Source organism: Adiantum capillus-veneris, chromosome 18 (genome assembly GCF_014529385.1).
Source record: "Adiantum capillus-veneris isolate H3 chromosome 18, ASM1452938v2, whole genome shotgun sequence".
Taxonomy (NCBI): Eukaryota; Viridiplantae; Streptophyta; class Polypodiopsida; order Polypodiales; family Pteridaceae; genus Adiantum; species Adiantum capillus-veneris.
The window spans coordinates 2,943,479-2,955,794 of NC_140948.1; the positions used below are offsets into that span (position 1 = coordinate 2,943,479).

Consider the following 12,316-nt stretch of genomic DNA (forward strand, 5'->3'; position numbering starts at 1 on the left):
TGATAGTAATGGTATTAAAAATTCTTCCTAGAAAGCAAACCCTACAAGTAACTCTCGCATACAAGCTTTAAACCCCTCATATCATGTCTGATGAGAGTGAGTGGCTGAAAAAACAATCTCTTCCAAGGAACTTAATGCATTTGTAGACATCCACAAAGTACCATCTAACCTTGGTCAGGTTGTGTTTTGACTACATTTGAGAAAGGAGACATCTTCCACCATTCTATCATACAAGACCAACCATATTAACGTTAATGCACAAAGTAACACCAACAATATCAAGGAGGAACTTCTCTGTTTGAGAACACAAATTTCTTCCTCTATATCTTATAGGAACTTGTCAAGAATCGTTGGGTGCCCAAAGTGTTCACAATCAGCTCATTATAAAGGATGAGAATGAGCCCAAAACTGCGCACTTTAAAATAAGGGACACAACAATCTCTATGTAGTAGTTTAGCATGTAACCTTGAGTGGAGCACAATTGCGACACTCATTGCCAATCGTAAAAGGCCTTTGCAATTCTAATGACAGTAAAAATCCTTTCCGAAATATTGCAGGTCCAACCGAAAGGTTATCGACACACCAAAGGGCCCTCAAGGCAAGGGCCGCGTACCATCGAACAAGAGCCACGTGTGGGAATCACCATGGCCACCTTATTGATGCACCACATGCTGGGAATGACAGAGAGAACTCGTAGCAACCAACTAGGAACCTCCTACTCGGGTGACCCACCCAAGGAGGAGGATGCACTGTAGTGTTCAAGGGTAAGAGCCCTAGTAACATGAACACCAGGTGAGCACAAGGTGTCCCTCTAGAGTGTGACCCGTTGGGGATTTGAACCCACAACCCGTAGGTTGAGAGGCCAAAGCCTTACCGTTAGACGAACTCTTTGGGGACCAGTAGGAAGAAGTTTGAGTGGAAGAAAAATTTGAATGGTGTTGGCAAGGAAAAGTCTTTCAAGTCACTTGGGACTGTGAAAATGCTTGGCATTCTTAGGTAAATACCACTCATATAACTTCTAGTTCTCATCTTTCCTTTCAACAGTTTAACATCAGATTTGAAATAGATAAGATGGATACCACAGACTTTTTGGCAGGGCCACTTGAGGGATTTGGTCAAGCAAGCATGCATCACCTCCAAAATTGGACATCCCAACAAGTCCACCCTTGACGCTTGTACGAGACATGATTTTGTGCTAGTAGCTGTTTATAGAAGTCATTAAAACACTCACAAGTTAAAGATTATGGTGGACAATGTAGATGACAATAAATGACGAGGAGAAGAAGTGGAAGGGGGATCCCCACAGTAAGCAAAAGACCGGTTGGACAGTCCAGCGTATTAACAAAGACGGATAACAATCTCTCTTTTAAGGGAGAGCTTAAACATTAGTCATTAGAAATGGCCTTCAGAATCTCAGCACCTGCACCAGCCACCAAGTAAACATAGAAGGATGACGGTTTTGGTTACATCAACCCTTGTAAGTTCTGGAGCTAGACTGAGTTTGATTACAACATAAAAAGACTTCACATTTCAACTTTGGACGATGGTGGATTTCATCATCTTTAGAAAACCATTACCACTTTCGTGTTGTAAATGCTTAAGAACATCACATCTCCAGCGCTGCTGCCTCTGGCGCCTCATCTAGCTAAGCAATTCTGAACTCAAAAGATGTGTACTCTCCACATTTTTCTTCTTTACTAGTTTTGCTGTAGGAGTCCGTCACTGCCAGTATGTGTTTGCCCCTGAAACAGAACCCTGAGTGATCCCTTACAGCATCTGTCTCCTTGACGCTCCTCCACCCAGCTCTCAGTCCTTTGCTGTAAGAAATGGAGGCTGTAGCCTCGCACAAAGAGCACCATCAAAACATGTCCACTTCTGTAACAATGATGCTCTGCCTCGTGAGGATTCGATCACTTCAATTACAGAACAACTTGATGATGGAATCTGCTCCTGCCGTGAATAGCCAAGGCTGTTTTGAATGAAAATGGCAATCTAGAATACCTGTTACACTGGCATAATTAGGAGAAGATAGAACAGCATTGCTCTATAGAAAAGAGAAAGCCCAAGATAATTCACCTTGTCCATCTATTTTCTGATGCCCGTGGAGGATCTTCAAGGGCACGATTAGAGGATTTTGAAGTAAATCATTGTACACCATCCCATGGAAAACATGAGCTGTCGAGTCATCAGCACAGGAAGCAAACAATGGGTACGTAACGTGAAACGCAACTGCCTGAATATCTTCATGGTGATTCCTAAAGTTTACAAAACGCAAATGACATTCATACCAAAACCTTGCGTTATCACTTTAAAGGTGACAAGAGAGGCCTAAGCTAAATGAAAACAAAAGACCAACTTGAGTGTTTTGTACGGCTTTGTTGATAGGTCCATATCAAACCAGCACAGCTTTCCTTCCCGGCTCCCAATGATCATGTTGTCTCCTGTTGTTACAAGATGTGTAAGTGTTGAACTCAAAATCACAATTTAATGCATGCCACCTGTGATAACATTTCTGGCGAACAGTACTATACACCAGAAACCCACATTTTACCAAAGTCTCCTGTCCTGGATACTAAACAAGTGTGCAGAACAAACCAAATAAAAGATAAATTGACGCAGTTATTCGCCCCTTCACTTTTAATACCTTTGGGATGCACAGCCATGGATGTGATCTCATGAAGACCTGTCATGAGTTTTTTGGATAGCTGTTGCTTTGCAAGATTGTACACACGAACATGCATCTTTGTTGCAACAAAGAGGAACGGCCGAACAGGATGGAAGAGGACTGATACCACACGACCTTGTAACTTACGGAAAGGGTTCTGTGTTTGCTGCTTTGATAGTTGGTGCACAAGCACTGCTCTGGTATTAGGTTTAGAAAAGTCAAGGGCTGCACAATCACTTTCATGTCAAGAATCAAACAACAAAATTTTGGAACAATTTATGTCTGGCTGAATGTACAATGTACATGCCCAAGGATATCATCCGGCGCAACTGATGTGAAGTAGTCCCCCTTGTGATGCCATGTCACAGAAACAACTTCCTAAACTGATAAAACTAATTTAGTTATGTGGCACAGCATATGCTTAAAATAGAAACACTCAAACAAAACTCTATGAGTTAAATTACTTATTACTAGAAGACAAACTAGTCGTTAATGTGACTCTTTTACTTCAGTTCAGAGTTACACCAAAGAATCCCACTAAGTTCCTCCATTGAATCATCAGCAGGGTTGGATGAATTTGTAGGACCCCCGAAGTAAAATTAACAAAAGGCTAACAAGAAGCATCAAATCAATCAAAAAGGGTATAGAGAAGCACCATGCACCTGACTATGCTTTATCTGTAGTGCTTGCAGCTTCTCATGTCTCAACCAGTTCACTAATGAACCATCTCCTGAAAAGTTTGCCAAGAATAAACATGAAAATTGAGGCAAGGAAAACCTGTGAGCTAGAGATTTCACCATTTAGAGGTCAGACCAGCATGTTCAGTCACCGAAGAAACATTAATGTTAAGCAACTGTGAAACTTCTTCTGTGTTACTGCCTAGCTCAGCATCTAGTAGTAAGACCTCCTGCTGCCTAGAAGATCACAAAATCAGCTTGATGTGGAACTCAAAAAAGTATTGACGTAAATATACTAGGCTAGAGAAAGTACAAGGCAATTGCTAGAATGCCTAGTCCGGCTCTTGGATTCCATGCAATGTGCCTTACTGGCCCAGTCATACTCCATACTCTGCAACAGCGTGCCGTCTGCACTTCCCACAGTCTGACAGTTTTGTCACTGGAGCCTATTCCATTGAAACGATAAATACCTTCAGAAAAGTCTGATCACAAACTAATAGAAAACAGTTGCAGAAAATACAGAATCAAGGGAGACAATAGAACCTACTTTCATTAGAAAAAATCAATGTTGAACCAAGCACAAGAATACTTTCAATTAAGCTATATGTTCAAGAAAACACTGCTTAAAAATTTGGCAAAACAGAAACAGTAGCAAGCAACTTCATTCTGGATAATCATCTGCAATTTAGCTTATTCAATGGATTAAGTTCACACACGTGGACCTGCGCGCACAACAGAATTAGCATGTGACCCCAAAAAACACCTTTGAAAGGGACCACTAGGTTGCTTACAGCAATAATCCGTGTGATAGATAAACAATCAACAATTGTTGTTAAGTGACAAGCAATCAGACTTTTCGACCTTCTGTAGTCAATCTAGTATACCTGCACTAGCTTTGCACGATTTTGCTGGTCATGATATGAAAATTTTCATTTCCCAGATTTGAGGGCGGTTTGAAATTCTTACTTCCTTCAAATAATAAAAAGTAAAGCCTACAATCACGGCCACCTGATAATGATTGAACAAGCAACCACTATTGTGAGTCAAAAATCAGTCATACCTCTGCATCGGACTACTTTTAAGACATCCTGAATTCAGAAAAATATATCATCATTTGTAGAGTTGCTCAGCAGCATCTATCTGGCTGCGCCCATTCAAAGCACCAGCAGACCCACATGGGCGCACGCGGATAACAGTATTAGCACATAAAAAAGTCCTCTGAGAACGTACCCTGGGCTGAGTACTGTCTTGCAGTCGGCAAACTGTTGCTTACATACATCTATATATTATGCATCAGGCTACTTCCAAAGTAACATAAAAAACAATCTGCCCACATACCTTCAGAATTCTGGCAGAACAGAGCAAGAAAACATAATCAATTGTAAGAAAATTTAACATTTCTCAAACTCACTCCACCAAACAAGGTTCCACAATTAAAGTAGCTGAACAACAGAAGCTAAAACAAGACCATGGTCGTCGTGAATCTAGAGCTTATAATACTGCTCGACGTAAGAAACAAGCCAACTTTACCTGAGGCCAACCACATGCCAGAAGGATCGACAGCTATGCTACATACAGGGCCTGCATGGCCAAAAAACTCCAGGTAGCAAGTAGTCGGAAATGGCTGTAAATCTTTGGGCTTTGGAAGCTTTGGTACTAAAGATTCCGGATCTATATTTATCTGTTCCAAATAAAGAGACCTTGATAAATTATCTTAGGAAAAATCAAAATAATCACTGCAACCAGAAACCAATGAAAGACAAGGTAGAAATTACACGCTTCTTCCGACTGCGAGGACATAAGTAAAGGTCTAGGCAGCGTTCAAATCGTTCCTTGATGAAATCTGAATATGCAGGTACTTGTCTCAACGATGAAAACCTGGTCGACGAGCACAATAATTTAACAAACCAGTAACATTGATATTGTCCTTAAGTAAAATCAGGTCAAACTTACTCTCACCCTTTCGGAATAAATTTTGGCCTATCTTCTTCATACATGAGCGCATAAGAATTCACCTCTTCTTGAGTGGGGATGTATTCTACAGGAGGATTATATGACTCCTCATGGCCTGCCACAATTTTAACATATTGTAGGAAAAAACTGGCTTTTGATTTCTGCTCATTAAGTTAATTTTATTCCAAAATACCTGGTAGCTTAGGTCTGGGTGCAGGAATATATGCAAGCCCATTTGCTGTCTTCTCTGCAGTCTTTAGATCATCTCCCCACATGAGATAATACTTCGGCTTTTCCTTGGGCTTATCCAGCTTGATCCACCCATTCCTGATTGCTCGTACAAGTTTTACCACCTGCAAGTTCATGAGAGAGTGAATCCATAAAAGAATACAAACCCGCAAATTCAGACCAATTAATACCCAACAATTCACCTTTTTAGCCTCCCATTTGGAGGGAATAAACCGCCGTTTGGGCTCAGGCGCACTTGAGAGAGGATGTCCTTTGTCCTCCCAATTGAACCAGTCAACATATGGCTGCATTTCAGAAACTTGTTTACAGTACAAAACAGTCGACCAACTAGGAAAGAAGGTCTAGCTCCAACCATAAGCAGCTCTGATGTCAAGGAGCATAATGTACAGAAAGGCAAGGCAGCAAAAAGCAGCCAAAAACCAAAAAGCAACATCTGTATTACCTCGTATGGATTGACTTCAGCATGTGGTACTCTCCCATCTCGTATCCTTTTAATCATGTCAATCTCCTCCTTGGTAAGCTCCACCTCTTCATCATTGTACTCATCATACACTTTTCGCCTGCATGTCATGAGAATCCCAAAAAAGTTCATTGCGACTCAGAAGTGGTTCAGGAGTCAGCTGTTAGGTAGTTTCTATCCAGAAATGCCTGAAACATTAACATTAGGCAGACATGTCTAGAAATTAGGCCCCTTGCTGTGGATTCACCCACCATCTTCTCCCTATGATTCTCTCTCCCCCCCCCCCCCCCCCAATGAGAACCTTCACCCCTCTCTCCCCCCCCCTATTCCATACTATTGGATACTATAGTCTAATTCTGTATATAGAGCATAATAATAGAAAGAAGTCAAGAGGGTTGTTGCAAAAGAATTAAAGTTGTAAATCATATAATAGAATTTTGCACACGTGCACATAATCAAATAGCTAACATCGCAATTAATTTTGCATTAACTACTCACATAACTAAAAAGCTGTGATCGGCTTTGCATTTGTAGCAGGGCTAGAGTGTCACTTGCACTCGACAGACAATTACAGTTGGTCTTCGCTTCACACTGGGTGGACTCTTGCCTCAGCAATGACACGTGGCAGACACAGGGAGTGGTGGTCTAGTGGACACTGTTGCCAATTTACCGCAACCACAGTTCGGAGATAGACGTAGCTGGATTGTCAGGGATATTTGGGTTAGCCTTTGTCACAAAACGGGAGCGTACACGAGCACTTGAAAATCTGAAAATTAAAATACTTTGCAAATGTGAGAGAAGGGAGAAGATCGACACAGTATTGGGGACCAGAAGATGGGCTGGTCCCCCCCCCCGTTAAGAGTATTCTTTTTTTTTTTTGCGTTGTTCTACCCGAAATAGGCAGAGAGAATTCGTTGGTTGGTTTTGTTGCTTTATCTTCTAAGTGGCTGCCCACTTATTAAGTGGGCGGCCGGCATATTTTAAAATTGGTCTGACCCTGCCCAAAAACTCAATAAAACCTTTTAAGTTAAAACCAATGCATTTCACAACACTTCCCAGGCGTCCCTGGATGCAACCACATGCACGAATGCAATGCAAACATAAATTCCTCGCGGGAAAGCGTTTGCCTTCCCGCGATTGTTCCTGCTTTTCGTAAAAAGCTTCATTGAACCCATCCTTATTCTTGTGCTTGCGTTCTTATGCGTATTTTCTTACTCAGTTCGTATTTCCTCCTTAGCCTACGGGATGCCCCCTTACTGATGCACCCGTCACCCATCATGTGACGCATCAGGGGCACTCGTAACCCAGCCCTTTCCACCGAACTTACGGAAACTCCTTCGCGATGTTTACCGTCACCCATCAAATGACACATCAGAGTTGTCCGTTCCTGATGGCAGTTCCTGTAGCTACAATCTTTTAACAGTTCTTATTGCACATAATAAAATATCCTAAAAAAGAAATTAATCATTAAAAATAAGAAAATAGTCCAATTAGCAACATCCCTCTGGCTTCTAAACAGTTGACCTCAACTGTAGTGCTTGGACATATACCCCCAGTATCTCGGGATAAGCTGCTAATTCCTCTTGCGTCATCCACTGAGCATCTAGATTCGAGTAGTTCTTAAACTTAACCAAATACTTCCGTGTTATCTTTCCGGATTTGAGAGGCCGCTCCTGATGACTTACTATCTGCTCCGGTTGGAGTATTTCTTTTGTTTCCTCAACCTCAAGAGGTTCCTCAGCACTAGGCTGGCTTGGAGGCGGTCCCACATACAGCCAGAGTAAACTGACATGGAAAGCATTATGGATCTTCCAATTAAGCGGTAGCTCTAATCGGAAGGTGACATCATTCACTCGCCCAGTGATCTTAAACGGCCCATAGTAACGGGTAGAAAGTTTTACCACCTTCCCCTTATGAGACGCTTGTTTCTTAAGTCTTGCCTTCTCAAACTTGAGTAAGACTAATTGTCCGACTGTTAAGTCTAGATTCCTTCTGTGCTTGTCTGCAGCTTTCTTATGCTTTTCCTGAGAGCGTAGAATAGCTCTCCTAACTTGCCCGTAGGCGGTGTCCAAATCCCGGACAAACTCATCTGCTGCAAAGATCTTATCCTTAGTTAAAAGGATGGGTGGAAGCAAAGGCTTACCATAGAGAATCTCAAAAGGTGCTTTCCCAACCGATGAGTGTATGATATTGTTATACGCATACTCGACAAGAGGCAAATATTTCTCCCAGTCAGATTGCCGGTCTGACACATAAGCTTTTAACATATCCAATACTCTGGAATTGGCTATCTCACTTTGCCCGTCCGTTTGAGGATGGTAGGCAGATGAAAAATTCAGCTTTGTACCAAGATGATCCATCAAGGCACGCCAAAAATTTCATGTCATGCGAGGATCTCGATCGCTCACAATAGACTTAGGCATTCCATGATGCTTAAAGATCTGTGCTAGAAAGACCCTAGCCATATGATCTGCTTTGATCGTTTTCTTGACTGGTATAAAGTGTGCTTGCTTGCTAAACCGGTCCACAATGGTCCAGATCGCGTCATTTCCAGTCTGAGTTCTAGGGAGGTCCATGATGAAGTCCATGGCAATACTTTCCCAAGGTTCATCAAGCACAGGCAATGGTTGTAGCAACCCAAGCGTCTTATGCCGATCATACTTCACTTTTTGGCAAACCAAGCATTCCCTGACATACTTATCAATGTCTGCTTTAAGGCTAGGCCAAAAGAAATATCTTTCCATTGCTAAGGTCGTAGGGAGAATACCCCGATGACCCGCATAAGGCGAAGCGTGTGCTTCATCCATGATCTTCTTTCTTAATGGTTCCGCCACACATATGGCCTGATGGTGGTAGATATACCCGTCCCGAATGGAATAGGGAAACTCGTTCTCTCCACGATGTAGCTTTTCCCAAATGGTGGAGAAGTCTGGATCATTCGGTTACAAATCCGGTAGTGCTTCTAATTCTTGGTAATACACCGAAGTGATAGCGGTCACCCTTGGCCGCCTAGACAATGCGTCTGCGACCACATTCTTACTCCCAGCCATGTGAAGGATCTAGAAGTGAAACATAGACAAAAAGTTTGCCCACCTCATCTGCTTCTCAGATAGTTTCCTTTGCGTAAGAAAATACAGCAAACTCTGGTGATCAGTTTTGATCACAAAATCCGCTCCTAGAAGATAGTGCTTCTAGTTGGATAAGGCGTGAATCAGAGCCGAGAGTTCCTTTTCGTAGATTGATGAATGCAACTCTGCATCCTTAAGCCGTCTGCTTTCATAAGCCACTGCATGGCCTTCTTGGTTTAACACTGCTCCGATGCAATCGCCTGAAGTATCGCAGTGAACCTCAAATGGTTTCCTTAAGTCCAGCACTATCAAAATAGGTCCATGGCTTAGCAAGTACTTGAGCCGATCAAAAGCTCCTTGTTGTCTCCATCCCCATCTGAAAGGAATCTTCTTCTTTGTCAAATCATGAAGTGGTCCTGCTACATGGACAAATCCTCAGACAAACCTTCGATAATACGAACATAATCCAAGGAAACTACGTACATCATGTACCGTAGTGGGAATAGGCCAATCTTCTACCACTCAGATCTTGGCAGGATCCATACTCACTTAATTGTGAGAGACTATATGGCCGAGATAGTGTATCTCTGAGAGAAAGAACTCGCTCTTTTTTACATTCACATCCAACTCATGCTTTCGCAATTCTTGAAACACTAAGTCCAAGTGCTTCCGATGTTCCTCTTCTGATTTAGAGAAGATGAGTATGTCGTCAAAGAATACTCCCGTAAAAGCTCGATACGGGCTGAAAATGCGGTCCATCATGCGATTGAACGTCGCAGGAGCATTGGTCAAGCCGAAAGGCATTACCAAAAATTCATATAGTCCAAAGGTTGTGCGGAAAGCAGTCTTATGGACATCCTCAGGGGCGATCCGTATCTAATGATACCCACTCTTTAAGTCTATGCGACTAAAGACACTTGCACCCTGCAACTTATCAAGTATATCATCAATCCGGGGAATCGAAAAGCGATTCTTGATCGTGATCTTGTTTAAAGACCGATAGTCTATGCACATTCGAAACGTGCCATCTTTCTTCTGCACCAATAGAACTGGAGAGCAGTAGGGTAAAGCACTGGGCCGTACTAACCCTTTCTCTAGAAGCTCGTTGACTTGCTTCAGAATTTCCTCTTGTTGAGCAAGACTTACCCGATAAGGGGGTTGATTGGGAGGTGAGCTACCCGGTATGAGATCTATGTGGTGATCTTCCGGCGTACCGGAGGGAGTTCATCAGGAAGTGTTTCTGTGAAACAATCTTTGTACTTTTCAATAAATTGAAGACGCTTAATTTCCAGACTAGAGAGAGAGTCCCTACTAGTTTTATCCTTTGCAAAAATCAAGTAAGCAGAAACACACTTCTTCATTTCTTTCTTAATATAGATATGGCTTACAATTGGGAACTGCCAATCTCCTACATCAGCTTGAATCTTTATTTTCTTACCCCCATGATCAAAAGTGAGGGTCTTTTCCACATAATCGGGAATAGGTGTCATGTGAAAGTGCCATGGCATAACCAAGATGATATCACATCCCTCGATGGGTGCCATCAAAAATGATTCGCAGTCCTTGTACTCGCCAATCCGAAGATTGAGCTGTCCTTGCACGGAAGTTGCATTGGTTGTCAACCCCTCGAATGTCGATCCGGATGTAATCGGTGTGCCAAGCTGAGACGGTGTGAGGCACAAACGTTCCACAGTATCCAGGGAGATGAAGTTATCCGTGGATCCTGGATCATAAAGAATTAGTACTCGCTGGTTGTTCAAAGACCCCCAGCCCTTCAGAAGTTGACGCTTTCCTTTCTCCATTTCTGTGTTTCCTTGAACATCTGGAATTGAGTTCGAGCTTGGCGGTGCGGGTTCCTTCCTTGCTTTTTCTTGCCTCGCAGAAGATTGTTCTTGCCGTTGCTGCTTTAGAGGGCAATCCGGTTTCATATGTCTTTTCTTGCCACAGTAGAAGCATCTTCCTTCCTCTCTGTAAGTTTGAAGTTGAGTAGGAGAAAGATACTTAATTCGCTTGCCATTGCCCTCTGACTTCTTAGAATGATCATCGTCCCTAGATGGAGGACGTTTTCTTCCTTGGCCCCCTTGGTCATCGTAGACCCCTCTTTGTCTTGCACGGTAAGTGCTATGCTCCATTTTTCTGGGCGTCCCAGTTGAGTGCAAATCCTCAGTAATGATTGCTGACTCCATCATCCTCTGAAGAGTGTCATGCGGATACACTTTCATACTCTTTCGAAGCTGCGGTTGGAGACCCGCTTCGAACTTTCTTTTCTTTTCCTCGTCGGCAATCTTCATGAAGGGCACCTTCAGAAGAACCGACCAATACTTGTCCACATAGGTCGTTACTTTTTCATGTTCCTTTTGGGCAAGCCATTCCCATTCCTTCCGTATGTCCTGCTCGAAGTCAGGTGGAAGAAATTGTTCATAAAATTCAGATTTGAAGCTCTCCCAAGTTCTGGCCTGAGAACCTTCCAGAATCTTGGCTAGCCACCAAGTACTTGCCGTTTCCTTGAGGCGCATCCCCACATGGCATAATTTGGATCTTTCTGTGAAGTGCCCATTGGTAAAGGCGACTTCAAACTGTCTGATGAAGGACAGTGCTTTGGAGATGTCTCTCCGTCCGTTGTAGGTTTCGAACTTGATGTCCTTGTCGCCCGATTTGAAGACTCTCATGCGATGTTGAGACTTGCGACCATGCTTCTTGAATTGAGGCTTATCTTTAGGTTGATGAAGAGTAGTAGTAGTAGCGGCTTCCTCCTTCTGACGAGATGATCGAGAAGTAGAAGTATAATCGGGAGAGTAAGATGGAGATGAGATAGAGATGTCCTTGCTCTCGTCTAGCAAAGAGAGCGCTTTTTCCTGGCCTTTCCTTGGAGTAGGCCGTTCATTCCGATCCGAAGATCCTTTGTGCACCTCGGCACGTTCTTCTTCTCTTGCCTCCTGTGGTCTCACGCCAACAGTGTTGTCTGGATGCTTGGCTACATCAGTTCCATTCGTTTTCTTCATTCCGCCCAAAAGGTTTTGGACGTCTGGCAACAGTAAAATTTGTTGCAACTCCGCAAGCTGAGCTTGCACTTGTTGAAGCTCCTCTTCAACGCTTCTCCCTTGGCTCGACATGGTTCTTCCCGTTCTTCCTGGAATCGTCCTTCTTTGCAGAGAAAGAGAGGAGTCCGAGCTCTGATACCACTGTCACAAAACGGGAGTGTACACGAGCACTTGAAAATCTGAAAATTAAAATACTTTGCAAA

At 42.9% G+C, this 12,316-nt stretch overlaps 1 protein-coding gene across 1 annotated transcript in view; it reads right to left on the minus strand.

The window, feature by feature from the left end:
* Nucleotides 1–1,283: 1,283 nt before the first annotated feature.
* Nucleotides 1,284–12,316, minus strand: part of LOC147435151 (ribosome biogenesis protein BOP1 homolog) — a 62,055-nt gene continuing 51,022 nt past the window's right edge. The window contains exons 3-16 of the mRNA XM_086488258.1: nucleotides 5,987–6,104; nucleotides 5,727–5,828; nucleotides 5,489–5,648; nucleotides 5,302–5,410; nucleotides 5,118–5,220; nucleotides 4,873–5,023; nucleotides 3,656–3,788; nucleotides 3,479–3,579; nucleotides 3,328–3,395; nucleotides 2,983–3,043; nucleotides 2,645–2,872; nucleotides 2,357–2,441; nucleotides 2,077–2,255; nucleotides 1,284–2,001 (exon numbers count right to left, since the gene is read on the minus strand). Coding sequence (XP_086344384.1) covers nucleotides 1,916–2,001; nucleotides 2,077–2,255; nucleotides 2,357–2,441; nucleotides 2,645–2,872; nucleotides 2,983–3,043; nucleotides 3,328–3,395; nucleotides 3,479–3,579; nucleotides 3,656–3,788; nucleotides 4,873–5,023; nucleotides 5,118–5,220; nucleotides 5,302–5,410; nucleotides 5,489–5,648; nucleotides 5,727–5,828; nucleotides 5,987–6,104 — 1,684 coding nt within the window. The 3' untranslated portion in view covers nucleotides 1,284–1,915. The remainder of the gene's footprint in view (nucleotides 2,002–2,076; nucleotides 2,256–2,356; nucleotides 2,442–2,644; nucleotides 2,873–2,982; nucleotides 3,044–3,327; nucleotides 3,396–3,478; nucleotides 3,580–3,655; nucleotides 3,789–4,872; nucleotides 5,024–5,117; nucleotides 5,221–5,301; nucleotides 5,411–5,488; nucleotides 5,649–5,726; nucleotides 5,829–5,986; nucleotides 6,105–12,316) is intronic.